Here is a 27,981-nt window from a genome sequence, read left to right as displayed (position 1 = left end):
TGGGAACAGAAGTTCTAGATCTAGTGATATACATGCACATGTATTGGCATACATGTAGATTTCCATGCCACATTGCAATCTTTCACAAAGTTTTATATTCCTCAATCTGCTTATGTGACAGTTTTACAAATTTGTACATCAACATAACTACTCCGAAACTGCGAACCAGTAGATTATATCAAAGCAAGTAATTGAATCTTACCCACTCTATCGTAATGCTTATTGATTGTGTAAATTATGCATAAAATAATTTAGTAACGGTTGCAGGAACACGCAGTATTGCATCATGTGAGTCGTATTACAGACTATAACTTTGCATTTCTTCTGGTACATAGCCAGTGAATAGCGTAGAACCATGAGGAATTTCTCTTAATTCACTTGTGCGACATGGGCATTGCTGGCTGAGCCAGCATTTGTCACCCATTCCTAGCTGCCCTTGTTCAGAGGGCACTTGAGAGTCAACCACATTGCTGTGGCTCTGGAATCACAAGTAGGCCAGACCAGGTAAGGATGGCGGACTTCCCTCCCTATAGGACATTAGTGAACCAGATGGTTTTTCCGACAATTGACAATGTTTTCATGGTCATCAGTAGATTCTTAATTCCAGATTTTTTTAATTGAATTCAAATTCCACCAGATTGTGGTGAGATCTGAACCTGAGTTCCCAGAACATTAGTTGAATTTCTGGATTAATAGTCCAGCAATAATACCACTAGTCTGTCGCCTCCCACCTCACCCTCTGGATTAAAAAAAAATACAATCAGTATCATAATGCTCCCCTTTCCCAAGAAAAAAAAATCTGTAATGATAAATGTGGAATTCTTACTTGTGCTAATGCTCAATAGTAAGTTTCAAAAGTTAATTGTGGAGGCTGGGACATGGGTGGGCTGAAGGTTTGCTTAGGACACCCAATACTCTTGCACTCGCACTGCTGTTTCAGGGAGGTTTTGTGGCACAGTGGGTAGCTTCGCTATTGCTGGACCGAAAGTTCCAGGTTCGAGTCCAATGCCAGGACTTGTTGGCCATGAAAGGAGCGTTCATAATGCAGTTCAACAGGCTGATAATCAGCTCAGGAATCCTTCCACCACTACTCCCCAAACGATAAGGAACAGTTTGGGTGTGAAGATCAACTCAAAAATAAATTACACGTTGGTGCATCTAGACATTTTTTTCAGTAAGTTATAGAATCCCTACGGTGCAGAAGGAGGCCATTCGGCCCATTGAGTCTGCACTGACCACAATCCCACCCAAGCCCTATTCCAGTAACCCCACATATTTATCTTGCTAATCCCCCCTGACACGAGGGGCAATTTATCATGGCCAATCCACTTAACCTCCACTTTGGATGGTGGGAGGAAACCAGAGCACTCGGAGGAAACCCACGCAGACACGGGGAGAACGTGCAAACTCCACACAGTCACCCGAGGCCGGAATGGAACCGGGGTGCTTGGTGCTGTGAGGCAGCAGTGCCAACCACTGTGCCACTATACCGCTGTGTTAAGTGCTGAGTGAGAATTGATATTTTCCCAATGGAAATTAGCAGGCGTGCATGTTAGAACACTAAGTTGGTAAATTTGATTTAATTATCATTCTTCTACAGTATTTTACTTTGCTTTATCTTTCATCACACTCATCTTTTCACACACTGCCTGTCTGCCTTTACTCTGTATTTTATTCCTCTCATTTTATTTTTCTCAGATCTTCCTTATTTCCTTTATGGGAGGGTAGCTGATGTTTTGTTAGGTGATGGGGTGTCAAGGACAACTGGACACATGAGGTGACATTCATAATATGTGGTAACAGGTGTATGCATCTCCTTGAAACTGGAGTTCATGCTGAGTTGGTTGATTGTCACCATCTAGTGGCCATTGTTGGGCAAATTCTATTCAAATTTAAAAACCTGCAAGTCAGCCAAAGGCAAACTGCAACAGCTACAGTCAGGGAAATGTGTTTTTGTGTGTATATCTTTCACATCAAAATTGGATTGAAGTGGCAACTGGTCAGGAACAGAATTCTATCCAATCCCGGTTTGGGTCACTGTCCGTGTGGAGTTTGCACGTTCTCCCCGTGTCTGCATGGGTTTCCTCTGGGTGCTCCGGTTTCCTCTTATAGTCCAAAGATGCACACGTTAGATGTATTGGCCATGCTAAATTGCCCCTCAGTATCAGGGGGACTAGCTGGGGTAAATACATGGGGTTATGGGGAAAGGGCCTGGGTGGGATTGTAGACTTGATGGGCCGAATGGTCACCTTCTGTATTGTATGATTCTCTGATTCTATGATAATCAGAATGATAAATACACAGTGCTGGAAAATCTCAGCCAGTCTGGCAGCAACTGTGGAGAGAGAAACAGAGTTGTTTTGAGACCAATAGGACTCTTCTCTCATCAAGTCAAATTATCGACTATTATATGAATTTATTTTAGTGCCAAAGTCCAGTCAACTGTCTTGGTGAAACTATATTAAGACATAAACATTTAAACTTTCTGAAATGTCCTGGAATAGTCGCTGTGGCTATTAGTACAGTTCAGTTAGTTATCAAATGCCGATTTTCCCCAGCAAATTTATAAACATAGTCAAGTAAATGATGTTGGTATAATACAGGATTGTAACACCTTTACTGCCAAATAAAGCATCATTAACATCAAAGGGCTAATTTACAGACACAAATGACTCTTGGAGTTGATGAATGATATAGAGTGGAATTTTCCCTCCCTGTCCATCATGGGAATCGTGGTGGGTGGGACACGGACCATGCAAAGGTCCATTGACCTCGGGCAGGATTTTTTAGTGTTGGGGAGAGGACAGCTGGAAAATCCCATCCATAGAGTCAGTTTAACAGCACGGAAAGAGGCTCTTTGGCCCATCATGCCTGTGCCAGCTATCAAGCACTTATTTATTCTAATCCAATTCTCCAGCACTTGGTCCACAGCCCTGTAGGCTACGACCTTTTGAGTACTCATCTAAATGTTCCTTAAATGTTGAGGGTTCCTCCCTCCACCATCCTTTCAGATAATTCCCACCATCTCCTAGGTAAAAAAGCTTTTCCTCAAATCCCCTCCAAACCTGTTGCCTCTTATCTTAATTCATTGCCCCTGGTTATTGACCCCTCTACCAAGGCAAAAAGTTGCTTCCTTTCCACCCTATGTATATCCCTCATAACTTTGTACTCCTCAATTATGTCCCATCCCAGCCTTATCTGCTCTAAGGAAAACAACCTCCCTAATCAGCTTCTCGTTATAGCTGAAACCCTCCAGCCCAGGCAACATCCTGGTCAATCTCCTCTGCACCCTCTTAAGTGCAATCACATCCTTCCTAAAGGTGCGATGACCAGAACTGCACACAATGGTCCTAATTCTACCAGCACAGGTGCCCTGAAATTGGGGTGGGCTAGGCTTGCAGAATGGCATTCCCCATTGACCATGAGTGCGATCTTATGAGCCTCGGGTAGCCATGCCGGTAAAATCAGGGCCAGTACTCTACCTGTGACCTAACAAGTGTTTTATACAGCTCCATCATAATCTCCCTGCTCTTACATTCTATGCCTCGGCTAATAATAAAAAGTAAAGTTAAAGTTTAAGTTTATTAGTGTTACAAGTAGGCTTACATTAACACTGCAATGAAGTTACTGTGAAAATCCCCCAGTCCCCACACTCTGGCACTACAGCAACTTGTTAAGACTTCTTCAGCAGCAACTCTCAAACCCACAATGTTCACCGTCCGGAAGGATAAGAACATCCACTGCGTGGGAAAATCTTTACTTCCCAATTCCCTTCCAAGTCATTCCCAACTTGAACATACATTCCTTCACAGCAGCTGGGTCACAATCCTGGAATTCCCTAACAACATTGTGGGATTATATTGACCACATGGACTCCAGTGGTTCGAAAAGGCTTGTCAACACTTTCTCAAAGGCAATCAGCACTGGGCAATAAATGCTGCCTTTGCCCGCAATGCCCATATCCCAAGAATGAATGAAAAAGCAGCAAATATTAATCTTCCAACTAAATCTACCTTAATAGTCAAACTTACGTCACATTTGTGTCAAAAGCATTGCATATCTCTGGTGATGGTGAGTTATTACTCTTCATACTGTGAAGCAGAGGCCAGAGTCCTGCAATGTACTAGTAGGGTTCAGCACCACCCAATACTGCCAGCCAGTATTAAGGGCTGTGTGTAAAACTCACTAGAACAATTGAAAACATTGAAAGAAGTGGACACCTGCCATGTAAGAGGGACACTCACACTATGCTACAACCATAACAGTCCAGTTTGGAGAAGATGGTGAAAAAGAGGTCTGATTGTATTTTGCCGACGTGTCCATTCCCCTTTTCCCCATCCAGCCACAGGCCTTTCCTGGCTTCTCAACTCCAAAATTCCAACCGGGCCTCATGTGGTGCTCCGAGATCCTTCACACAGCAACAGGAGTGGGAGGAATGTTTCAGTAATCTGACCTTCTGTAATATGGAGTCAGCTCCTTTGCCAAGTGACAACCCTAAAAACTCTTCCGAAATTTGGAAATTTCAAACCCATTTCAAACCTTCATTTGAGACCCAAACCCATTTATAACCCTGAACAGTGCCAGGTACAAGTTCTACTGATTCTCCTAATCACTTTCACCACTGGTTTGACCTCCAATCATGGGTGTGAGAACAACGTGATCACAACTCGGTTACCTTACGGTTAAACGTACTCACATATTTAACCCATTCATAGAAACCCTACAGTGCAGAAGGAGGCCATTCAGTCCATTGAGACTGCACCAACAACAATCCAACCCCAGGCCTTATCCTCACAACCCCACATATTTATCCTGCTAATCCCTCCAACCTACACATCCCAGGACACTAAGGAGCAACTTAACTTGGCCAATGCACCTAACGTGCACACCTTTGGACTGTGGGAGGAAACCGGAGCACCCAGAGGAAACCCACGTAGACAAAGGGAGAACGTGCAAACTCTATGCAAACAGTTACCCAAGACAGGAATCGAACCCAGGTCCCTGGAGCTGTGAGGTAGTAGTGCTAACCACTGTGCCACCATGTCGCCTGGTATACTTAACCTCTTTAACCTATATTCCATTCCTCTTAATTCTGATGTAGGGTGATGCTAGCAGTGCTGGTTCAAATCCCGTACCAACTGATGTTATACATGAAGGTTTCATCTTCTCAACCTTGTCCCTTGCCTGAGGTTTTGGGGTCCTGAGGTTAAATCATCACCAGTCACCCCCAAAGGGAAGAGCAGTCTATGGACTATGACAGCTTTCAATTTTTCAATTGTTTGATTCTAATTATTCAAGTCATTTGGTAACTCCGTGTGTTTAGTATTAAGAACCCACGTGTGTGTTTAAATCATTTGAACAATTCATTTTTTAGCACCATAATGCTTTTGAGTCATGATGTATATACAGTACAAACAGATCATTAAACTGCATTCACGTTGAGGTCACAGGGATGGGGAGGGGGACACAGTGATGCAGAAACTGCAAAAAGCATTGTCTATTTACAATGTGGTTTTATTCACTGTTGATGCAACTTGATGATAAGGAGAAATGCAAAGATCTGAGCAGCCCAGGTAACGAGTGTAGCTTCCATTCACTCTTCCTTCTCTTCACCGTGTGTGATGATGTAGCAGAGAGATTTGTAATCCAAGTTGCCCGCTGCATCAATGGGAGAGGACTGAAACATTTGGTCAGCCTACACAATGTGGAAAAAGGGGAAAATGGAGAGAGAAAAATGATGTTACTCACTTTTAAACACATTGGCCGGAACTCTACCACATTACCCACCATGAAATTGGAGCGGGCAAGAGCCTGACAATAAAAATCTCCCTTGACTTTGGGTGGGAATTTTTGGTCTTGCCTGAGTGAGGTTGTAAAATCCCACCCATTGTAGCTTTCAGTATTTTTACCTGTACCAAAGAGCAGGTCTGTGGTTAGCACTGCTGCCTCACAGTGCCAGGGACTTGGGTTCGATTCTTGGCTTGGATCACTGTTTGTGTGGAGTCTACACATTTTCCCTATGTCTGCATAGGTTTCCTCCGAGTGCTCTGGTTTCCTCCCACAGTCTGAAAGTGCTGGTCAGGTGCATTGGCCATGCTAAATTCTCCCTCAGTGTACCTGATCAGGCACCAGAGAGGGGATTTTCACAGTAACTTCCTTGTTAATGTAAGCCAACTTGTGACACTAATAAATAAATTTAATTTAATGATCGTAAATAATCCAGATACAAAACCTAGAATCTTCTGGACTACCTAGTCAAATATATCAAAGGGAAGTGACAGGTTTTTGTATAGATTGATAGTAGATAAATGTTTTTAAACTTTTTCTAAAGTTAAGGCTATAAGGTTTATTTATTAGTGGCACAAATAGGCTTACAATAACATGGCAAAGAAGTTACTGTGAAAAGCCCCTAGTTGTCACACTCTGGCGCCTGTTCAAGTACATGGAGGGAGAATTTAACATGGCCAATGCACCTAACCAGTATGTCTTTTGGACTTGGGAGAAAACCAGAGCACCCGGAGGAAACCCATGCAGACACAGGGAGAACGTGCAGACTCCGCACAGACAGTGATCCAAGCCGGGAATCGAACCCGGGTCTCTGGCACTGTGTGGGAGTTGTGCTTATCACTGTGCAACCAAATGCCCATTGAAATGTAATTATTAACATTGAGTTTTCTTCATCCAAACCCACAGCTGTTGATGTAGTTACCATTTCCGTTCTGCATAATTTATAAGAAGAACAAAAATATCACTTTTTAATTACTGAAGGATATTTCCATTATAGAAATGCACTCAGGGGATGCTCAAAGTATAGAATTGATTCAATTTTGTGGTTGGAATATCGAGAGGCTCTCTCCAGCCTGTGTCGCATTCCACCTCAGCAAGTATAGTACTGCTTCAGGCTGGTTGTACACAAATGAGTGTGCATTTGTCAAAAGAAGGTGCAAAATTAAATCCTTATACAAACCTCTGCAGCAGTGAATTTGTCGGCTTGTGTCATGAGCATATGTCTTAGTCTGCACATAAAAGAAAAATAATTGGAACATCAGAAGATGTACAGGACGCTATAAACTGCCAAAACTTCCAAGATAAGCACCAGCAAAGTACCAGAAGCACATACTCATCTTTGTTAATGTGTCCTTTGGCATCGGGATCAAATAATTTAAATGCATTTAGCATCACCTCTTCTGGATCAGAACCTGGGTTTGACAAAAAAAAGTAATCACAGATTGTTCAAAGTTACTGAGCAGAAAATGAAAATGGAGACCTGGCAGTGACATACCATGTAACTTTGCTCCAAACAGATTTAAAAACATGGTGAAGTTAATTGGACCAGTGGCTTCACGTAACATGGATTCTAATTCATCATCTTTTACATTGAGTTTGCCTGAAAAGAGAAAGGAAAGTTATGGATCAGCTGAGATTTTTTAAAAATAAAGTTAATCCCTTCAGCATCCATCCTTCTCGTTGCAACACATGACTGTTTTTGGGCAAAACTTAATGTTTGCCTCTATAACTCTCCAGGTAAACATGTTTCTCCTAAATGTTTTACTGGATTTATCAGTGTCTGTCTTATTTTAGTGACCCCTAAAATTCTTCAAGGAAATCATCTTCCTGTGCCCAACTGCTGTAAATCACTTTTTATTCAATTCTATTGCTACCTTTGGGTTTGGGGGGTTTCCTGGGGCAACTTCATCTGTACCTCTCAACAGTTTGTGAAACCTTGCTCATCACTGCTTTAAAAAAAAATTTTACTCCATCCTTAAAGTTACAAAGCCTGTGCTCAGAGTGGACGGGGCAAACCCAAATCCATTCCTTGCTTGGTCCAAAAACCAAATTCAAATTCTAATTGAATCCAAGTCATGGTCCCTACAAGGGAGACAAACAAGATCCAAGCTGACAAGATAAGACATTGCACCCCATCTTGGGCTTGTTCCAACAGTTGACACTATCTTCTTTCTACACTCACAAGCACTATACTATCCATTTTTCATCTATCTCTGATGCTATTTACACTTGAGATCAATCTTGCTACTTCCTTCTTTCTGGGGCATTTATATATGTTTTATTATTTGGTGACCAAAACGGGAAAAACTAGAACCAGAGGGCACAATCTCAGACTAAAGGGACGATCCTTTAAAACAGAAATAAGGAGGAATTTCTTCAGCCAGAGAGTGGTGAATCTGTGGAACTCTTTGCCACAGAAGCCTGTGGAGGCCGGGTCATTGAGTGTCTTTAAGACAGAGATAGAGAGGTTCTTGATTAATAAGAGAATCGGGGTTATGGGGAAAAGGAATGGGGATGAGACAAATATCCATCATGAATGAATGGGAGAGCAGACTCAATGGGCCGAGTGGCCTAATTCTGCTCCTATGTCTTATGGACACAATATTCTACGATCTGACCAGTACATTTGTCATAACTGTACGGACGAATGTTCTGTTAATATATTCCAGCATACTGCAATGGTTTTTATTAAAAACTGCTCCACCACAAAGTAACCAGTGTGTAATTACTCCCAGTTTCCTTTTGCAAATCCAATCCTGTACTTTTTGCTCAAAATGTTGGGGATGTCTTTTTAATAAGATGTTAACCCAGAGCGATTTCAATCGCTGAAGGCATATCCAAAGATGAGCGAGTTAGGTTGATTGGCCATGCTAAATTGATCCTTGGTGTCAGGCGGGACTAACAGGGTCAATAAGTGGGGCTATGGGGATAGGGACTGGATGGTATTTAGGTTGGTGCAGGCTCGATGAGCTGAATGACCTCCTTTTGCATTGTAGGGTTCCTATGTTTCCAAAAGCTCCATCATTCAGAGGAGCAAAGTATTCTCAATGTATCCTGGTCGATATTATTCCCCTAAACCAATTGTACCAAAAGCAAATTGTGTGGTCATTAATCTTTTGGTTGCTCGGGACAGAGCACTATGTGAAAACTGACAACTCTATATGCACTAGTGGCAATTGCATTTCAAAAGCTACTTGAAGATTAGGAAGAACATTGAAATGCCTCAAGGATGTGGTGAGTTGCTATATAAATGTGGGTTCCTTTTTTCTCTGCTTTTTGAAATACTAAATTGGAAACAGATGTAGTGTGGCTAGTTTATTGAAAATGAAGCTGAAAAGGACAACACATGACACTGGCTACCTGTGGGAGGATAAGATTGTAACAATTCACTTTCTGATGCCATGTGAGCAATCTATTTATTGACATATTTTTGAGAGTTGAAGTGAGACATCCCAATATGTCAGAGAGAATGTGTTGAACTTTCTACAGGTACTGTGGAGATACATATACATCCGCGTGCACCATCTACACACTGATACATCAATAGACCTTTAACAAACTCAACCTTGATAGGATTTGTAAGAAGCATTTACCCAAGGATGCGTAAGTGTCTTTCAGATCCTCTTTGTCAATAAAGCCATCTCTGTTCTGATCGATCAAAGTGAAAGCCTGAAAGGGAGTGATGGGGGAAGGGGACAGGGGGAGAAAAGAATCAAAATTAGTCAGATTAGCACAATCCACCAAATTCAAAAGGGACTGCCCTGGATTTTCAGCGCTCTTTCCTTGGATCAAATGCCATCCCTGACACATTTCAGAACCATTTCATGAACAAGGAGTACTATGTGAATAATTTATATAAATTTAACACACGGAGAGCACTGAGGTCTCACAGTGTCAGGGACCCAGGTTCGATTCCTGGCCTGGGTGACTGTCTGTGCGGAGTCTGCATGTTCTCCCTGTGTCTGTCTGGGTTTCCCACAGGTGCTATGGTTTCCTCCCACAGTCTGAAAGACATGCTGATTGGGTGTGTTGGCCCTGCTAAATTATCCATCGGTGTACTCAGACAGGTGCCAGAGTGTGGTGACTAGGGGATTTTCACAATAACTTCATTGCAGTGTTAATGTAAACCTGCTTGTGACACTGACAATTCAAAAGTAATAAATAAACTTTAAAAAACCTTAACATATTCCTGCTGTAATAAACTCATTTAATTTGCAATAATGAAATTAGCGGGGGTCAGACTAACACAGAAAGGGTTGAATTTTATTCAGTTTGAGAGTTTGATAGACTCCCCTTTAAATTGCGGTCCCTATTTTTTCAAACTTCTGTGTTAAGTGATATTGGACAAAAAAAACAGCAGACATCAGGATTTGAGTAAAAGGTAACTTGTTAAAAAGGTACAATTCTTTTTACTCTCTGTATTCCCAGTTCCTTTATAATTTAACCTTGATCAATCATTCACTCTGAAATTTCTCCTCACTCTTTTAATCTGTTCTAAGGATATACCTGTCTGTGTCTCTCTCTCTCTCTCTCTCTCTGATACGCACTTGCTTCATTATTTGGGATTCCTAAATTTTGTTCCTTACCTCCTTAAATTCCTGGATCTGGGTCTGTTCAAAACTGGAGAAGACATTGGATGAAGCTCTCTGGGCTCGCTTGGCGCCGCCTTCCTTCTTCTTGGTTTTTCTGCTCGACTGCACAGAGAGAGAAAAAAAAAATCACCAAGAGTCAGAATCACTTCCAGCGGACACTACCTACTGTCGAGAAAAAGAAACAGGCTGGTGGCCGCAGGGCAACACACTCACCATATTTGCCCGTGATCCCTGCAGATGGTGTGTGCGTCCTGGGCTGTGGTTTATATAGGGGGGCATGCTGGTGGCTAAGATTGCAGATTCAGCCCAACAGAAGCCCCCCTGAGACAGGGGGCAGCCGACACGAATATTCCTTACATGGGTACATTCAGCTCAACACTGAATGGGTCCCCGGTGACCAGCCGATTAAAGCATCAGCAGCTGACAGAGATCATCACAGAAGCATTTTAAGAAGTTTAATTTACCATCAATTCTCCACCAATTAAAGATGAAATGCCAAGAAACCCGATTGCAAAGGGGCTACAGTTGAGAAATAGAATCATGACAGTATAGAAGGAGGCCATTCAGTCCACCAGGTCTGTACTGACCGCAATCCCACCCAGGCTCTATTCCCATAACCCCAAACATTTATCCTGCTGATTCCCCCTGTCACTAGGGTCAATTTAGCATGGCCAATCCACCTAACCCACACATCTACATCTGTAGGAGCAGATTTTGTTTCTCAAAAGGGGCAGGTATTGGAATACAAAGATATGGAAACTTACTGAGAAATAATCACATTTAGACACCTGATCCTGTTAATTGGAAGCCAACAATTAAACCCAAACACAAGCCATATTAAAAAAAGAACTCAAATACTACAAATGCTGGAAGTCTGAAACAAAAACAAAAGGAAAGGCCTGACAGCATCTGTGGAGACAGAAACAGAGTTAATGTTTAGAATCCAAAGTGACTTCTTCAGTACTGGAGAGATGTGTTAGGTTTAAGCTGTTGAAAAAATGGGGATGATAGATCATAGATACCCTACAGTGCAGGAGGAGGCCATTCAGCCCATCGAGCCTGCACTGACAACAATCCCATCCAGGCTCTATTTCCATAACTCCACATATTTACCTTGTTAATTCCCCTGACACTAAGGGGCAATTTAGCATGGCCAATCGACCTAACCTGCACATCTTTGGATTGTGGGAGGAAACTGGAGCTAACAAAGGAAATCCATGCAGACATGGGGAGAATGTGCAAACTCCACACAGACACTGAACTGAGGCTGGAATTGAACCCGGGTTCCTGGCGCTGTGAGGCAGCAGTGCTAACCGCTGTGCCACAGTGCTGCCCCAAAATGATAGGTGGAGCAAAGTAGGTCAGGGATAGGTTAGAGGGAGGGAGGGGGGAATTAAATGGCAAATATGTAAGGGAACACAAGACAACAGGAGTGGTAATGTTGGCAATAATGACTTTGGCCCAGGGTAGAAGCTAAAAACAGATGCGATGATACTGTGCCTTTAATAAATGTATGCATACTATGTTTCTTGTAATAGGTATGTGTAGAATTCAGATCTGTTTTGCAAGGTGACAATTTGTCTAGAAAAGCCTTAAAGTTGATGACTGGGAGCAAAGGTAAGTACTAATTTTAGACCTGAAATGTTTGTTTTAAGTTAAGCGAATGCATTTATGTTTACTTGAGTCTTCCCTGGAGGCTTCAGAGCAGAGTTTTGATGAGTTGATTGCAGGAACAGAGTCATGTGCTTAACTGGAGATGCTGTGCTGGCAGGGAAAATAGAGTTTCTCTTTCATTTTTAAAACAAACAGTTGCTACCTTGTTCTGAAAGAAGCAAGACGTGTCTCTCTCTCTCTCTCTCTCTCTAGTGGTTGACTGAAAACTCCAAAACTGGCAACCTAAGTACCAGCAAGTAAGCCTGTGTTTTGCTAATTACTTTTAGAGGGGGTTTAAGTCTATAAGAGGAATATTGTGTAATTTGGAACTCACCTGGTTAGCAGGAGTTAAGAATTGCATCTCATCATGTTCAAGTATTATTCAATTGTTATATGTTAAATGGGAGTGAGATACTGAAAATACATGATCAACCATGATTATATTGAATGGTAATGCAGGCTCAATTGGCCATATGGCCTACTCCTGCACCTATTTTCTATGTTTAAGCTAATTCATTTATTATAGTTAAACTGTGTTGTTAAATAAAATCTGTTTTGATTAAAGTTTCCCAGTTTGTCAGTAGAATTGTGTCTGGAGTAAAACATAATATCCTCACATTAATACCAAAATAGCAAATTGTTGGGGTCTAATCTGACTTCATTACATACCTTGGGGTCTCTGATCTGGTATCCTAACACAGAATAAAGGCCAGCACTGTCCGAAAGCAAAATAGCAGAATACATTAATGTATACCTCCCTTATGTTCATCACACAAACAGTGAGTGTCAACCTGCAAACCCTTCCAACACATGGCAATATCAGACAGTAAGAGTGAAAGAGATTCCTAGTCAACCTTGTGTTGGAAAGAACATAAGAGCCTCTATCATCATTATCCATAGCTTCAGACTAAAATATGACATGTAAAAAGTGCATGTTGTCACAGCAACTTGAACTCTGAGTAAACTGTAAGGTACTACAACTGTATTCACCCTGAAATATCAATAATAAAAATTGCCTATTGACATAGTCAACACTTCCTAAAGTGCTTCAAACATAGCTGCCATTAGTGGATCAAAAGGAAGGATGGATAGAAGGGCAGAAAATAATAGTTCATTTAGGTCAGGGTGGGGGAGGTGTAGGGTTGGAAGTGATCACAGGGGTTGTGAGGGATGAATATTTGAGGAGAATTATCCTAAAACTGCATTTCCTTTGTCTGGATCAGAAGTGCCCTGGGCAGCAGCCTGGAGTTTTGGTCTGTTCGTCCATTTGGCCCCACTGAAAACTGACACAGAAAGATCCTAGAAGGAGATTGATTCTATAAATTGCAGTTAGTAAGTCTGATGTTCCCAGTCAACTTCGATTTAGCAATGATTCAGCATGGACATAATGGACTGCAGGCCTCCTTCTGTGCTGCAGATGATAGCTGCCTTGAAGTTTCCTTTTATGTAGAGTATACAAACATTTTATTAAGTTGTGAAAATTATCATAGGACATAAACATTCCCAGCTGCCTTTCACTTTCCAAATAATTAGTGACTTTCATCCATCTTCTGTGAGTGAGATTTACGGTTTCAATCTGGCATATTTAAGTTTCACATTTTATTACCCCCATCATTAGTAGTAATGTAGATCTTTTGTTAAGTCCGTGTGATGTGAGATCATTATCAGGACTAGCTTCTCTCTTGAGACTGGGTCTCTTTTTATGCATCCTTCCATCAAATTTAAGTCTGCAGTTTGAAAGTCAATGTGGTTGTTTCAGAGAAACGACAAAGAATGAACGATTTTCAGCACGCTTTTGACAACCATGATTCCACCTGAGAACTTAAGCCTCCCAGCTTTCAATTCTGCTCAAGGATAGCGAATCCCGAAGTGGAACCTAGACCCCCCTAAGTGGTTGCGGGGAAGCTTAGGGCTCCCTATCACAATTGCAATGAGGTGCCTTGCCTTTGGGATCGGATCAGATAGGACTGATACATCACTGACAAGAATGTAATCTTGACTCATTATCTTGTCATAAAGGCCCATGCATGCAGGAATACCATTGCTCCCAGCAGCTGTCTGCTTTTCTAAGCATGTGCTAACCATTTGGAAGAATAAACCCAAATCTTCCCTGTCAGATATAAACAACAATAATAATAAATACTACAGCTGTAAGTAAAACCTATTCAAATTGAAGGTGACAGCGCCACATACATAAAAGGATTAAACTTTTCACATTACTGTAAAATATTATTGAAAATATAACATAAACTTTTCAAAGCTTAGTTGGTGCTCTCTGTTCAGCAAGATATATCAAACAATAAAGCCTTCTTTTAAGAAACTTACAATCATCCTATTTCCCTGAAACCAGCCCTAGTGTGACAGACACATGAAAGGACCAAAAGATTTCTTGTTACCACTAATATATCACATTTTTATATTGTAGATTATTATTGCTATCACATCATGCTGTGAATGCTAAGAATATTGGGCTGTAATGTTATGTTATACTTATGTTATATATACTCAATTCTAAACTGTGCTATCTCTGTGAAGCCTCTTATGGCAGCAAAGTTCACAATAGCTACCCCATAACACAAACCTTGGTGGTAACTCCTTTACTTATTTGAAATTTGATTAATTGTTTGATCGTCGGAAATTTTCTTTTAATTTCAGAGAATCGTAGAATCATACAGCGCAGAAGAGGCTCTTTGGCCCATCGAGTCCACACCGACACATTAAAAACACCAGAACTCCCACCTAATCCCATCTGCAAGCACTTGGCCCATAGCCCTGAATGTTCTGATGTGCCAAATGCTCATCCAGACACTTTTTAAAAAGATGCGATTTGTTGTCAGTTTGTAGCCATTACAGGCAAGGTCGTCATTTTGTTTGTTTGTGGTTGACGTGGGAATGGATGGGTCTCCATAGTCCCACTGTCTGATGATGGTCCTCCCACAAAACCATTACTCTGTCCGTTATTCATTCATGGGATGTGGGTATCACTGACTGGGCCAGCATTCATTGCCCATCCCTAACTGCCCTTGAACTGAGTTCTCATTTCAGAAGACATTTAAGACTTATCCACGTAGTTCTGGAGTCACACATAGGATGGCAGATTTCCTTCCCTAAAGAGACATTAATGAACCAGAAGGGTCTTTTTTTTAACAACAACCAACAATGATTTCACCATCTTCATCAGACTTTTAATTGCAGATTTTATTGGATTCATATTTCACCATCTGCTATGGTGGGATTCGACTTCAGGTCCCCAAAGCATTATCCTAATGTCCAGTGACAATATCACTGTGCCACCCTCCCCATGGGGACTGCCAGGCTTTTGATCCAGCAAGAGGTGGGGTGAAACATGTCAAAGTCAAGATGGTGAAGATGGTGTGTGATTTGGATGGGATATTGATGATGACTTTACCATCATACACCTTGCCTTCATCTTTATCGGAGGTGAAGCTTATGAGCTTGGGAGATGCTGCAAACTTTCTTCAGGGCATCCTATAGAGAATACAAACTGCAGGCTACAGCTTTGAAAATTCTAATCTTTGAAGAATATTCTGAATTTAACTTGGAATGTTAAGTTAGAGTTATCACTATCCAATCAATTGACCAATCAATCAATCAGCATTTGACAGCAACCAAAATGGTTGGATGTTGAGACTTAATAAGAATTTAAGATGGAATCCAAAGGTGTGCAGCTTAGGTGGATTGGTCATGATAAATTGTCCATTAACAGAGTAAATATGTAGGGTTACAGTGATAGGGCTTGGATGGGATCGTTGCCGGTGCAGGCTTGATGGGTCGAATGGCCTCCTGCACCGTAGGGATTCTATTATTCTATGATTTTGTATAACATTACTCATTGTACAGCAAAATCCTACAAACCATGACAAAGAGCAAGAATTAGCCTGGATCGGATGGCCAACATGCACAGACAGCTCTTTGTCTCTTTTCCTGGTGCTCAAGCCTTCCCGGTTTCTGGAATCCCTTGGGAGTGTTTGACCAGAGTCTCTCATATTATCCCCTTTTCCAGGGGTGGATACTTAGATGGTTTCTCAGTAATTTTGTTGCTAACTAAGCTATTCAACTCCCTAAGCTAACTGACGCCCCAAATACTGGTTTACTAGTACAAGATAGGATGTAAGTAGAGTGATCTGGATGAATTGGAGCTTATGGAGAATGCCAAGTGTCATGTGGATTTATGGGGTTGGTGTCCATCCCTATGGACCAGGCTGCAATCCCCATATGTGCTTGTAAACTGTCCCGGAACACTTCCAGGGGTGGGACGGTGGCACTGTGGTTAGCACTGCTGCCTCACAGCATCAGGGAATTCGATTCCTGCCTTGGGTCACTGTTGGTGTAGAGTTTGCAAGTTCTCCCTGTGTCTGTGTGGGTTTCCTCTGGGTGCTCCGGTTTCCCCCTACAGTCAGAAAGACGTGCTAGTTAGGTGCATTGGCCGTGCTAAATTCTCCCTCAGTGTACCCGAACAGGTACCAGAGTGTGGTGACCAGGAGTAACTTCATTGCAGTGTTAATGTAAGCCTACCTGTGACACTAATAAGTAAACCACTTATGGAATGAGATTAAAGATAACATTGATGAGCACATTTATATCTTACGATATACGCAATACCTACCTGCCACGGAGTTAGGGAATGCTGAGAGAGCTTCAACCATGAGCAGTTATGATTGTGACATGTCTTGTGCCTTACATACATATTGGTGGAAAATTGACATTTTTTTCTCAATTAAGTAAGTTTAATGACTAATCAAAGTGGAAACTTAGGGCAGAATTCTTTGGCCTCCTCGAGGCATCCTTCTCCTGGCAGGAGATGGCGTGCCTTGGCCAGCGGTGAGATCTTCTGGGATTTCCCATTGACTCCATCCCACGTCACTGGGAAACGCGCACCTGGGATGTTGGTAGAACCAGAAATTCCTACCAACGTAAACAGCCAGAAAATCCCAGCCATACGCTTGAGAAGAACACAGAAAAGAGATATAGACGGGCTCAGGGAGTGGGTAACAGGATGGCAGATGGAGTATAATGAGATTATTAATTTTGACCAGAAGGATAGAAATGCACAACACTTTTCAAAAGGCATGAGACTTGCAAATGTTGATGTTCAGTGTTATAAAGATACGTTTATGTCAAATATTGGACTTGTAAAAAGAAACATTTTCTTTGAATGGACTGAATTGATTTCAAATCTACAGCAAGACGGCCAAATCTAATTCCATCACTATATCAAAGACTACAAGTCTATGAATTCCACTCAAGACAATGGCTTCTCTGGGGATTTGTAAATAACTCTCTTCCCGCCTTACCAAAGATAGTTATGGACACATTCACAACATTCCACAATGGAAAATGGACCATTCAAAGATTAATGGCTTCTTTTCTAAGATAGCTCTCTAGACAAGCTAATTGAGTTATCATTGGAAAATACAATTACTTTTTGAATTACTGGCAGTTGGACAGCAGTCCTGTGACCAACCAAGTTTTTCTGCTTGAATCATAAAATAGAATCATAGATCCCTACAATGCAGAAGGAGGCCATTTGGCCCATCGAGTCTGCACTGACCACAATCCCACCCAGGCCCTATTCCTGTAATCTGACCTATTTCCCCTGCTAATCCCCCTGACATTAGGGTGAATTTAGCGCGGTCAATCAACCTAACCTGTGTGGTTGAAGCATTTGGGTAGAACATCAACAGCTGTTGAGTGAAGGAAATCCTCCTGTTTAGTTCCACTCTCCGCATCTAAAGAGTGAACCCTGACTGTTAAATTTGACCGTGTCTTCATTGCTGCAGTAGACAAAGAGTTTTTAAAGAAAGGCTTTAATTTTACAGTTGTGCCCCCAGAGGGGAATAAAACTCCAGCTACAATGCAATCTACAACAGCGCTGGAAGCAAGAATTTCTGACCCTATTTACAGCCAAACATGACAAGACACAAACCGTGAACTTTGTTTATATTATATCTGACATTAATTTGATCAAATTTTCCAACCTGTACTCTGTAATGTACATTTGTATACATGGATCCAGAGAGTGTACATTTGTGCATGTGTGTTTGCAGAAGTCGGAATATATTTTGCAGTATTTTTACCTCGGTCAGTTTTAATATAATAAAACATACCCCTTATCTTGTTAAACTCAAGAAAACCTGTCTGGTTAGCTATCTATAATAACAGCATGTGAACAGCTAAGCACATTAAATTGCCAAGTATAACTTCTTTTAAAAAACAAAATCTCTGTTGCAGTCAAACAGGGAGAGGGAAAAGACTCCTCTTTGGCCTTGGTACTTACTTATATTTGCAGGTGGTATGATGGCACAGTGGTTAGCACTGCTGCCTCACAATGCCAGAGACACAGGTTCAATTCCTGGCTTGGGTCACTGTCAGTGTGAAGTTTCCGTGTTCTGTGTCTGCGTGGGTTTGCTCCAGTTTCCTCCCACAGTCCGAAAGACGTGCTGGTTAGATGGATTGACCATGCTGAATTCTCCCTCAGTATACCCGAACAGGCACCGAAGTGTGGCAACTTGGTGATTTTCACAGTAACTTTATTGCAGTGTTAACATAAGCCCATTTGTGACACTAATAAATAAACTTAAAAAAAAAGACCTCTCCTCACCTGTCATAACATCAGAGAGCCTCAAGTGTACTTGTACCAGCATTTCAAAGTTAGCTTGCACATAAAGCAAGAAGCTAGGAAGGCAAATAACATGTTGGTCTTTATTGTAAGAAGTTTAAAATAGCAGAAAAAAGAGGTCTTCAAACAGATGTACAGGGCTTGGGTGAGATGTCACCTGGAGTACTATGTGCAATTTTGATCTCCATATTCAAGGAGGGGCCTACTTACAATGGGGGACAAACAGAGATGGTTCACTGGATTGGTCCCTGAGATGGGAGGATTATCCTATGATAAGAGTTGAGTAAATTCAGCCTCTATTTTCTGGATTTTAGAAGAATGAGAGATGACATTGAGACATACACAATTCTGAAAGGGTTTGACAGTGTAGATATTGAGAGACTGTCTCTCTGGCTGAGGAATCTAAAACCCTTGGGCACCAGGAACTGTGGACAAGGGGACCATCATTTAGGAGTGAGATGAGGAGACATTACTTCACTGAAAGGGTTGTGAATCTTTGGGTATACATTTTTGGTCTCTCAGGGAATCAAGGGATCTGGCAGGGGTATGGGATGTGGGGGAACAGGGGGGGTGGGAGCAGGTGGAGTGGAGGCAAGAAAGTTGAAGCCCATGATCTGTTATGCTCGTATTTAATGACGGAGAAAGCTCGATGGGTTGTATTGGGGAGGCAATGGCGTAGTGGTATTATCGTTGGACTGTTAATGAAGAAACTGAGCTCATGTCCTGGGACCCGAGTTCAAATCCGCCATGACAAATGGTGGAGTTTGAATTCAATAAAAAATATCAGGAATTAAGAATCTCCTGATGACCATGAAACCATTGTTGATTGTCGGAGAAACCTATCTGATTCACTGATGACCTTTACGGAAGGAAATCTGCCTTTCTTACCAGGTGTGGCCTACATGAGACTCCAGAGCCACAGCAATGTGGTTGACTCTCACCTGGTCTCTGAACAAGGGCAACCAGGGATGGGCAATAAATGCTAGCCAGCCAGCGACCCATGTCCCACAGATGAATTAAAAATGAAAGTCTATTGCTGTTCTGATTGCGTTCTTGTAGCTAAATCTGGTTTGCCAAGTTTAAATTCATACGATATATACAATATTTTTATTTATAAAGGGGTATCAACTGGGCAAAGCATCTTTCTTACAATGAGCTCATGTCATCGAAAGCAAACAGATAAATAAATTGTGGTATATAATGACCAGACTCTGGAACAGTTTAAGATTGAAAGGATTGAGATTGAGATGAATAGTAAAGAATTGTGAACAGCAGCCCCCATATCTGTAAAATAGTAAAACCAAATGCATTTATAGAATCAGTTTAATATTTGCATTGTTTAGAAGAGACTGATTGAAAATTTGCAGCAAGCACAGTGAACTGGAAGGCAAATTCAAAGGTATCACATGTCATGCAGCATTTAAAAGTAGTTTTATTAGAAAACCTTTATAAGCTGGCTAGACAGAGGGAATGATCGAGTATGTAAGAGCAAAAGCTAAAAGTAGAGCCTGATGGGCTGATCATATCCCAGAGAGGATATCAGAACACAAAGCGATGAAGAAGTTATATTTACACAGACAGCTGAGCCCCACGATTAATTCCCAGCAGGACTGAATGCAACTTATCATCCACATTCAGTTACAGTGCTTTGAGTCCAAAGAAATACTATAGAAATCTAATGTTTTTTTTCTCTGTCATGTTAAGTGCTTTATCCCTGCAGGACTCAGTGAATGCCAGCAATTTCAGGAAAGCATTAGAGTTGCTGGGTAGCCTATTTTACAGCACGGTCCACATTATATAGCTAACCGTTAAATTCTTAATTGGAGGAAGGGACATGTACCTTTTCTGAACAGCAGTTTGTAACAGGGTTTTCAGACGGCAGAGCTTCCTTCCTCATCACCCAGAGAATTGGGGGCAAACGTACCTGTTATGTATGTTGGGGCATAACCGCTTAAAGTGAATGGGTCATGCGACCTTGGGTGTGGGGTGAGGTGTTGGGATCCACCCAGAGTAGGCAGTCAATGTTTGGAATGTGGACCGAGTAGGCATAATAAAGAGCTGTGTTCCCTGACACCTGGCTGTGGAGTAGATATTGAGGAGTAGCCTCAGTATAAATGATTTAACAGTGTCCCCATGACTAAAGCAGCCCCCGAGCCATTTTGCCCTCCAAGGATTGTTATTTCGCTGTAGATGGGACTTCCGCCCTTCATTCAGTGGTAGTCTCACCCCTACGAGCTACCAGCCAACCTGATTGGTCAGCAGCTCTGTAGTCAAAGCAGCGCCATTGCACCAGTGGCCAGGATCAGGACTAAAAGCCCCACAGATTCTCTAAGTCCACGAGTCCAGGACCAGGTAAGTTCAGGGAGGAGAAGTTGAGGCCTGATAGGGGGAGAGAGAACTCCCATGGTGCAGATCTTGGCAGGGGAAGACATCCAATGTGGAAAAGGGGCTTTTGAATGAAGTTCTTGTTCCTCCTTTCCAACTGAGGAACAGGCCCCTGAACTCCTGCTAGTCTCAAAAGTGAGGTTAGGCATAAAGTAGCCCTTAGGTAGTCAATAATGGGCCATTAGAGCTTCAACAGGGGTTAGGGTAGGCAAGACTCCACAGACAGCTGACCCTCAGAAAGGATAGTAGGACTAGGGGGAACAGCCTCAAGATAAAGGGGGGGGCGGTTTAGAACGGAGTTGAGGAGGAACTTCTTCACTCAAAGGGTGATGAATCTCTGGAATTCTCTGCCCGTTGAAGTGGTGGAGGCTGCCTCGCTAAATATTTTTAAGACGCGGGTTGATGGGTTTTTGATAAGAGGGGGGATTAAGGGTTATGGGGAGAGGGCGGGAATTTGGAACTGAGCCATGACAGATCAACCATGATCTTATTGAATGGCGGGGCAGGCTCGAAGGGCTAGTTGGCCTACTCCTGCTCCTATTTCTTATGTTCTTATGTTCTAATGTTCTCCCAGTGGTGGGGGAGTCCAGAACTGGGGATCACAGTTTGAGGATAAGGGGTAAACCTTTCAGAACTGCCGTGGGGAGAAATTTCTTCACCCAGAAGGTGGTGAATGTATGGAATTCACTACTGCAGAATGTAGTTGAGGCCAAAATATTGTCTGATTTCAAGACAAAATTAGATATAGCTCTTGGTGGCTAAAGGGATCAAGGGATATTAGAGGACAGGGGGATCAGGATATGGAATTTGATATCAGCCATGATCAAGATGAATAGTGGGGCAGGTTCAAAGGGCCAAATGGCCTCCTTATGTTCCACATTTTTATGTTTCTATGTTTAAAATCTACTTTTTGGTCAAACTTTAAAGGTTGTTAGCCCTAATGTCACCTAACATGACAAGTTGTCAAATTTTGTTTGCAAATGCTCCTGTGAAGTGTCTTAGGTGGCAATGGGAAGGTAATGAAGGTGGCCATGGATAATTAGAAGGTTGTTGTCAACTCTGGTATGTATTTTCCACCACAACAGACTCCCTCCTTGGGAGGACAATAAATGATCAGAGAATTTGTAGGCAGAACAAGGCGGACTGCAATCAGACTGAAAGCTGAGTGTTTGGTATCGCAGGAATTCAATGGAGAGGATACTTCCCATTCCCAACTCAAAAGGAGGAATAGAGTAGCAGATCCCACAGATACCAACATGATTTGTAATAACAATGAATAATTGGGGAGATGATGGCTTAGTGGTATTATTGTTAGACTATTAATCCAGAACCTCAACTAATTGATTTGGGGACCTGGGTTCGAATCCCATGGCAGATGGTGGAAGTTAAATTCAATTAAAAAATCTGGAATTAAGAGTCTACTGATGACCATGAAACCATTGTCGATTGTCAGAAAATCCCATCTGGACTGGCCTACATGTGGCTCCAGAGCCATAGCAATGCAGTTGATTCTCAACTACCCCCCAAGGGCAACTAGGGATGGAAAATAAATGATAACCAGCCAGCGACGTCAATGTCCCACAAATGAATAAAAAAATATACTTTTTATTCACTCAAGTATGTGGGCTTCCCTGGCCCATCCCTAATTGCCCTTGAAAAGATGGTGGTGAGCTCTCTTCTTGAACAACTGCAGTCCCTGTACTGTAGGTACTATTAGGGATGGAGTTCCAGGATTTTAACCCAGTGTCAGTGAAGGATATATTTCCAAGTCAGGATGGTGAGTGACTTGGAGGGGGTAACTACCAGGATATCTAATATTCTGGTTCTTAGTATCTCAATGGTTCTTATTACTGAGCTTGAGTAAATAAAGACCCTTTGGTTAGTTTAATTTGGAGGGTGAATAGGAAAATAGCAGTGTCATTTCGACCTAGTTCACCAGTTATATAAAAATCACCTCATATCTAAGGAGTGTATTTTAAGTTTTGAATGAGAATGGAGGGGCAGCTGTGGCCCGATGCTTGCAATTCCTACACCATGTGGGAATGTCAGGATGTTTTGTATATCTGAGAGGCCTAGGTATGGAGGAAATGCACTCAGCTGCTCAAACTAACACTTGAGAGTTTCTGAGCTTCAGGGACAGCTGCAGGCTTAAGGGTGACCGAACATCTCCTGAATTGTAGATTCCGGGAGATGGGCACCCCACAGCCAGCCAGAGTTCAGTAAAGCAAGTGGGTGGCACTCGGAAGTGTAGGAAAAGGCAGGGAATACAGGAAACCTCCAGGATGGTGATAGGGCAGTGGTACCTGGGTGATGGAATATATTTGAGACAGATTTTTAACTACAAGGATATCTAGGGCAATGGGGCGTGGGGGGATGAAGTGAGATGGAGGGCAAAGCTACTGTCAGATTGTCTGTGATGTTTCTTTAATGATGAAGCAGGCTTGAAGGGGCAGCACGGTGGCACAGTGATTAGCACCGCTACCTCCCATCTTCAGGGACCCAGGTTCGATTCCAGCCTTGGGTGACAGTCTGTGTGGAGTTTGCACTTTCTCCCCGTGTTTGTGTGGGTTTCCTTCAGGGGCTCCAGTTTCCTCCCACACTTCAAAAAACGTGCAGGTGGGGTGGATTGACCATTTTAAATTGCCCGCTAGTGCCAGGGTAAATTAATAGGGTAAATACATGGGATTGCTGTTGGTGCAGCTTTGATGGACTGAATGGCCTCCTCCTGCACTGTAGGGGTTCTATAATTCTATAAAATGACCTTTTCCTGCTCTGATTTGTAACGTTCTTACTCAGTGTTAAATACTACTGAGGATGACAATTCCTCAAAGAAGTGCAGACACAAGCTTGGTACCATGACCATAGACAAGACCATAGAACCCCTACAGTGCAGCAGGAGGCCATTCAGCCCATCAAGTCTGCACCAACCACAAATTGCACCCGCCCCTTATCCCCATAATCCCATACATTTATCCTAGTTAGTCCCCCCGACACTAAGGGGCAGTTTAGCATGGTCAATCCACCTAACCTGCACATCTTTCGATGAGGCAATGGACTGCACAGGGGAATACAGCAAGGTGTAGGAACACAATTGCAATATTGGAGATTTCATCATTGCAGGGCAGACTGTTCTGGTATTTTCCATGCAAAATCTGTACGGTATGTTACCTCGGTGTCCGCTTAGGTTTTGGAATGTAACCAGTCAGGTTGCTATCTCAGGCTTTCCGTCATCATGTAACTATGCCATGAGGCTGCTTCTGCAGGCAGTTCAATAAAGCCTTTCACAGAAATAGATACCGAGAAGACTGCTGTCCTTATACTTGAAACAGCATCCAGGATAAGAGACATCTCAGAGAGCATGCAGAACATTCTGCAGGGGAAAGGGAGAATGGGTATCATTGTGGCACAATGGTTAGCACTGCTGCTTCACAGCACCGGGGACATGGGTTCAATTCCGGGCTTGGGTCACCGTCTGTGCGGAATCTACACTATCTTTCTGCGTGCTTTTCCATTTTCCTTCTACAGTCCAAAAGACGTGCTGGTTAGGTGCATTGGCCATGCTAAATTCACCCTCAGTGTACCTGAACAGGTGCCTGAGTGTGGTGACAAGGGGATTTTCACAGTACCTTCATTGCAATGTTAACGTAAGCCTATATGTGACACTGATATTAAACTTAAGAAAGAACAAGAAGTCATGGTCCATGTCAGAACCAACGACATGGGGAGTAACTGGGATGAGGTCCTGTCCAGAAAAGAAAGCAAATTTTCTGATTAATAAAATATTAAACTGGCAAAAATATAATAATCTGACTGTTTTGTTGCTGATGCATATTTTGTTAAAACATTTACACTTTGGACTGTTCCAGGTGTAATTTAGGGTAACTTAATCTAAAACGAATACAAATATAGAAATGGTTGAGAGCTTGAAGTTGTTAGGTGTCCAGATCACCAACAACCTGTCTGGTGCCCTCCATGCTGAGACTATAGTTATGAAAGCCCACCAATGCCTCTATTTTCTCAGTAGACTGAGGAAGTTTGACATGTCAGCTACGACTCTCATCCACTTTTACAGAAGCACCACAGATCACCACTGGTTAGATCACAGCTTGGTATGGCTCCTGACCTGCCCAAGACTGCAAGAAACTACAAAAGATCGTGAATATAGCCCAATCCATCACACAAACCAGCCTTCCATCCAATAAGTCTGTCTACACTTTCTGCTGCTTCAGAAAAGCAGCCAGTATAATTAAGGACCCCACACACTCCAGATACACTTTCTTCCACCTTCTTCCAACAGGAAAAAGATACAAAGTCTAAAGTTATGTAACAAATGACTCAAGGACAGCTTCTTCCCTGCTGCCATCAGATTTTTGAATGGGCCTACCTTGCACTAAGTTAGTTGATCTTTCTCTTCCCCCCCTCACTACATTCTCCACTCTCTCATTTCCTTCTCTATGAACGGTATGCTTTGCCTGCATAGCACTCAAGAAATAATACTTTTTACTGTATACTAATACATGTGACTATAATAAATCAAATCAAATCTAATACAAACATTTCATTTTGGATTGCGGTTTGAAACGTTTTTGGTTCAGTGATATTATTCTTCCTTCTAAGTCTAAATACTGTGAGTTCAAACCCTATTCCAAAACATGAGCACACAATCTAGACTGAACATTGTGTCCAAGTACTGCAGTGCTGCTGGAGGAACCTTTCAGATGAAACATTTCCTGCAAATCACCCTGTGGATAGCTCTTGAAGAATTATCTCCTTGTATTCTGATCAACCTTTTTGGGAAAAGGTACCGGCACCTTTTTTTACTGGAAATATTCTATACTTGAACACACTATAGGTTAAAGCTGATCCAGATTTTTTTGTTTTTGTTTTGGATAACAATATGATCATAAAAAAAGACAAATAGGGATAATTTTTATAAGAAGCAAAACACTGTAGCTGATGAAAATCTAAATTAAAAGACATTGGCGATCCTCAGCATGTCTACTGTATCCGAGCAGTTAAAGCGACAATGTGCACATCTGGATTCTATTTTTAAAATATCTATACAAAGTTCAAAATGTTGGGGCTTTTGTACCGGCTCCTCTGCACACCCACTGCTATCAATCACAGGCCCAGGTTAGCTGTGACACATGAAAGTGTTCACTGTGACTGTCAACCTCCCTCATGTGTCTTTGTCACTACCCTGGAGAAGGAGCATGCAGCGTCTGATGGTATGTTTGAGACCTTCTTTTACAGATGCACCATAGAAAGCATTCTTTCTGGTTGTATTGCAGCCTGGTATGGCTCCTGCTCTGCCCAAGACTGCAAGGAACTATAGAAGGTCGTGAATGTAGCCCAGTCCATCATGCAAACCAGCCTCCCATCCATTGACTCTGTCTTCACTTCCCATAGCCTCGGCAAAACAGCCAGCATAATCAAGGACCCCATGCAACCCGGACACTCTCTCTTCCACCTTCTTCCGTCGGGAAAAAGATACAGAAGTCTGAGGTCACATACCAACCAAATCACGAACAGCTTCTTCCCTGCTGCTATCAAACTTTTGAATGGACTTATCTTGCATTAAGTTGATTTTTGCTGCATCCTAGCTATGACTGTAACAGTACATTCTGCACCATCTCCTTTCCTTCTCTGTGAATGGTATGCTTTGTCTGTATAGCACGCAAGAAATAATACTTTTCATTGTATGTTAATACACGTGACAGTAATAAATCAAATCAAATCAATGGACACCATATAGCATGAAGCATTTGATGATTAGGGAAATTATACATTTCCTTTCCTCTATTAAATGGAGAGGTTCCCATAAACATAACTCTGCCATCCAAATTCAAAAAAATTAGAGGTGTTCTTTTGGCTAAAGGGTGAAATGAGCACTAATAGGTGCAGTACAAAAAATATTAGCCTTTTGAAAGGCTGGATCTAGCACACAAATTGGCCCTAATTGCCGATGACCGTAATTGGCTGGGGAATCCTGCTGGTTTAGCGTCTGAGAGTGAATGAACTCAATGGGCAGGATTTTCCAGCTTCGCTTGCCCTGAAACTGGAAAGTCCTCTCCGAGGTCCATGGACCTTTCTATGGCCTGCCCCTCGCCCGCTCTGATTCCCATGGCGGGTGGGATGGTGGAATTCACCCAATTTCTGTAAAGCAATGAAATGTGGGGTTCCTTGAATCCTCTTCTACTGAAAGTGTGCAACACTCAGCCTAGCACACAGTAACTTGGTGTAGGACGACTGAACTGGCTATATTTCTGGTTGTTTTCCCAAATCCTGTTTCAATTTGCCATCATTGGAACTCAGAGTTGCTATCTCCTCCTGGTACCTCAGTGACATCTCTGAAATATCTTTGTTCAAATTGCGAATCAAATTTGGTTCATTGAGGAATTTAGTTTATCATGCATTTTCAAAAGTATGTACCCAGCTGGATTTATCTTGAACGTGTTCCAATTTGGCTTTGATAAGAACATTTTCCAACATGATTTCATTTTTCTATAACATGGATTTGCGTATTGTGGATTTCATCAGATAGCTTTCCTTCATTCACGGTCAGCTGCTCAGTCTAAACCATCACCTGCTGCTCCAGTTTGCATAATGAGGCAGGTTTTCCATATGGATATATTTTTGAGGAACGATCGGCAAAGGGCCTCTGGTTGTGCTGTAAGGCCCCATGACTCTGCTGGAAAGTTACTTTCCTCTCTGGCAGCCTCGTGTGGCTTATTTCACTGTGCGGACGGTGCTGTACTTGGTCCCACAAAAACTCGATGGGGAAGATTCTCCCAGCCCACTGCTCTGCTCGAGTAGCTCAGTGGGCCCGGAGACATCAGCGGAGGCCATGTCACAGGCTTCCCGCTGGGCTCCACAGCCTCTGCGAATCTTCCTAGCAAAGATTTCCAGTGTAATCAGCTCCAT

The 27,981-nt window shown here is 42.3% G+C and overlaps 1 protein-coding gene across 1 annotated transcript; it reads right to left on the bottom strand.

Annotated features, from left to right (window-relative positions):
- Positions 1-5,593: 5,593 nt before the first annotated feature.
- Positions 5,594-27,981, bottom strand: LOC145342286 (myosin light chain 5-like). The gene is made up of 8 exons (XM_080187765.1): positions 27,815-27,981; positions 24,355-24,427; positions 10,374-10,481; positions 9,381-9,456; positions 7,283-7,387; positions 7,121-7,199; positions 6,968-7,016; positions 5,594-5,695 (listed from the first exon to the last, which is right to left on the bottom strand). The coding sequence occupies exons 1-8, from the start codon at positions 27,979-27,981 to the stop codon at positions 5,594-5,596; spliced, it is 759 nt and encodes a 252-aa protein (XP_080043891.1).

This window comes from Carcharhinus amblyrhynchos, chromosome 1, assembly GCF_965287045.1.
Source record: "Carcharhinus amblyrhynchos chromosome 1, sCarAmb.v2.hapA, whole genome shotgun sequence".
Classification (NCBI taxonomy): domain Eukaryota; kingdom Metazoa; phylum Chordata; class Chondrichthyes; order Carcharhiniformes; family Carcharhinidae; genus Carcharhinus; species Carcharhinus amblyrhynchos.
This window is presented reverse-complemented; position numbering and strand designations above follow the sequence as displayed.

Coding starts and splice junctions, on each gene's coding strand:
- LOC145342286 (XM_080187765.1), bottom strand. CDS start 27,981: ATGGAGCTGATTACACTGGAAATCTTTGCTAGGAAGATTCGCAGAGGC. Junction 9,457..10,373: donor AGATCCAGGAATTTAAGGAG/GTAAGGAACAAA, acceptor ACTCCCTTTCAG/GCTTTCACTTTGATCGATCA. Junction 7,388..9,380: donor AGACACTTACGCATCCTTGG/GTAAATGCTTCT, acceptor TTCTCTTTTCAG/GCAAACTCAATGTAAAAGAT.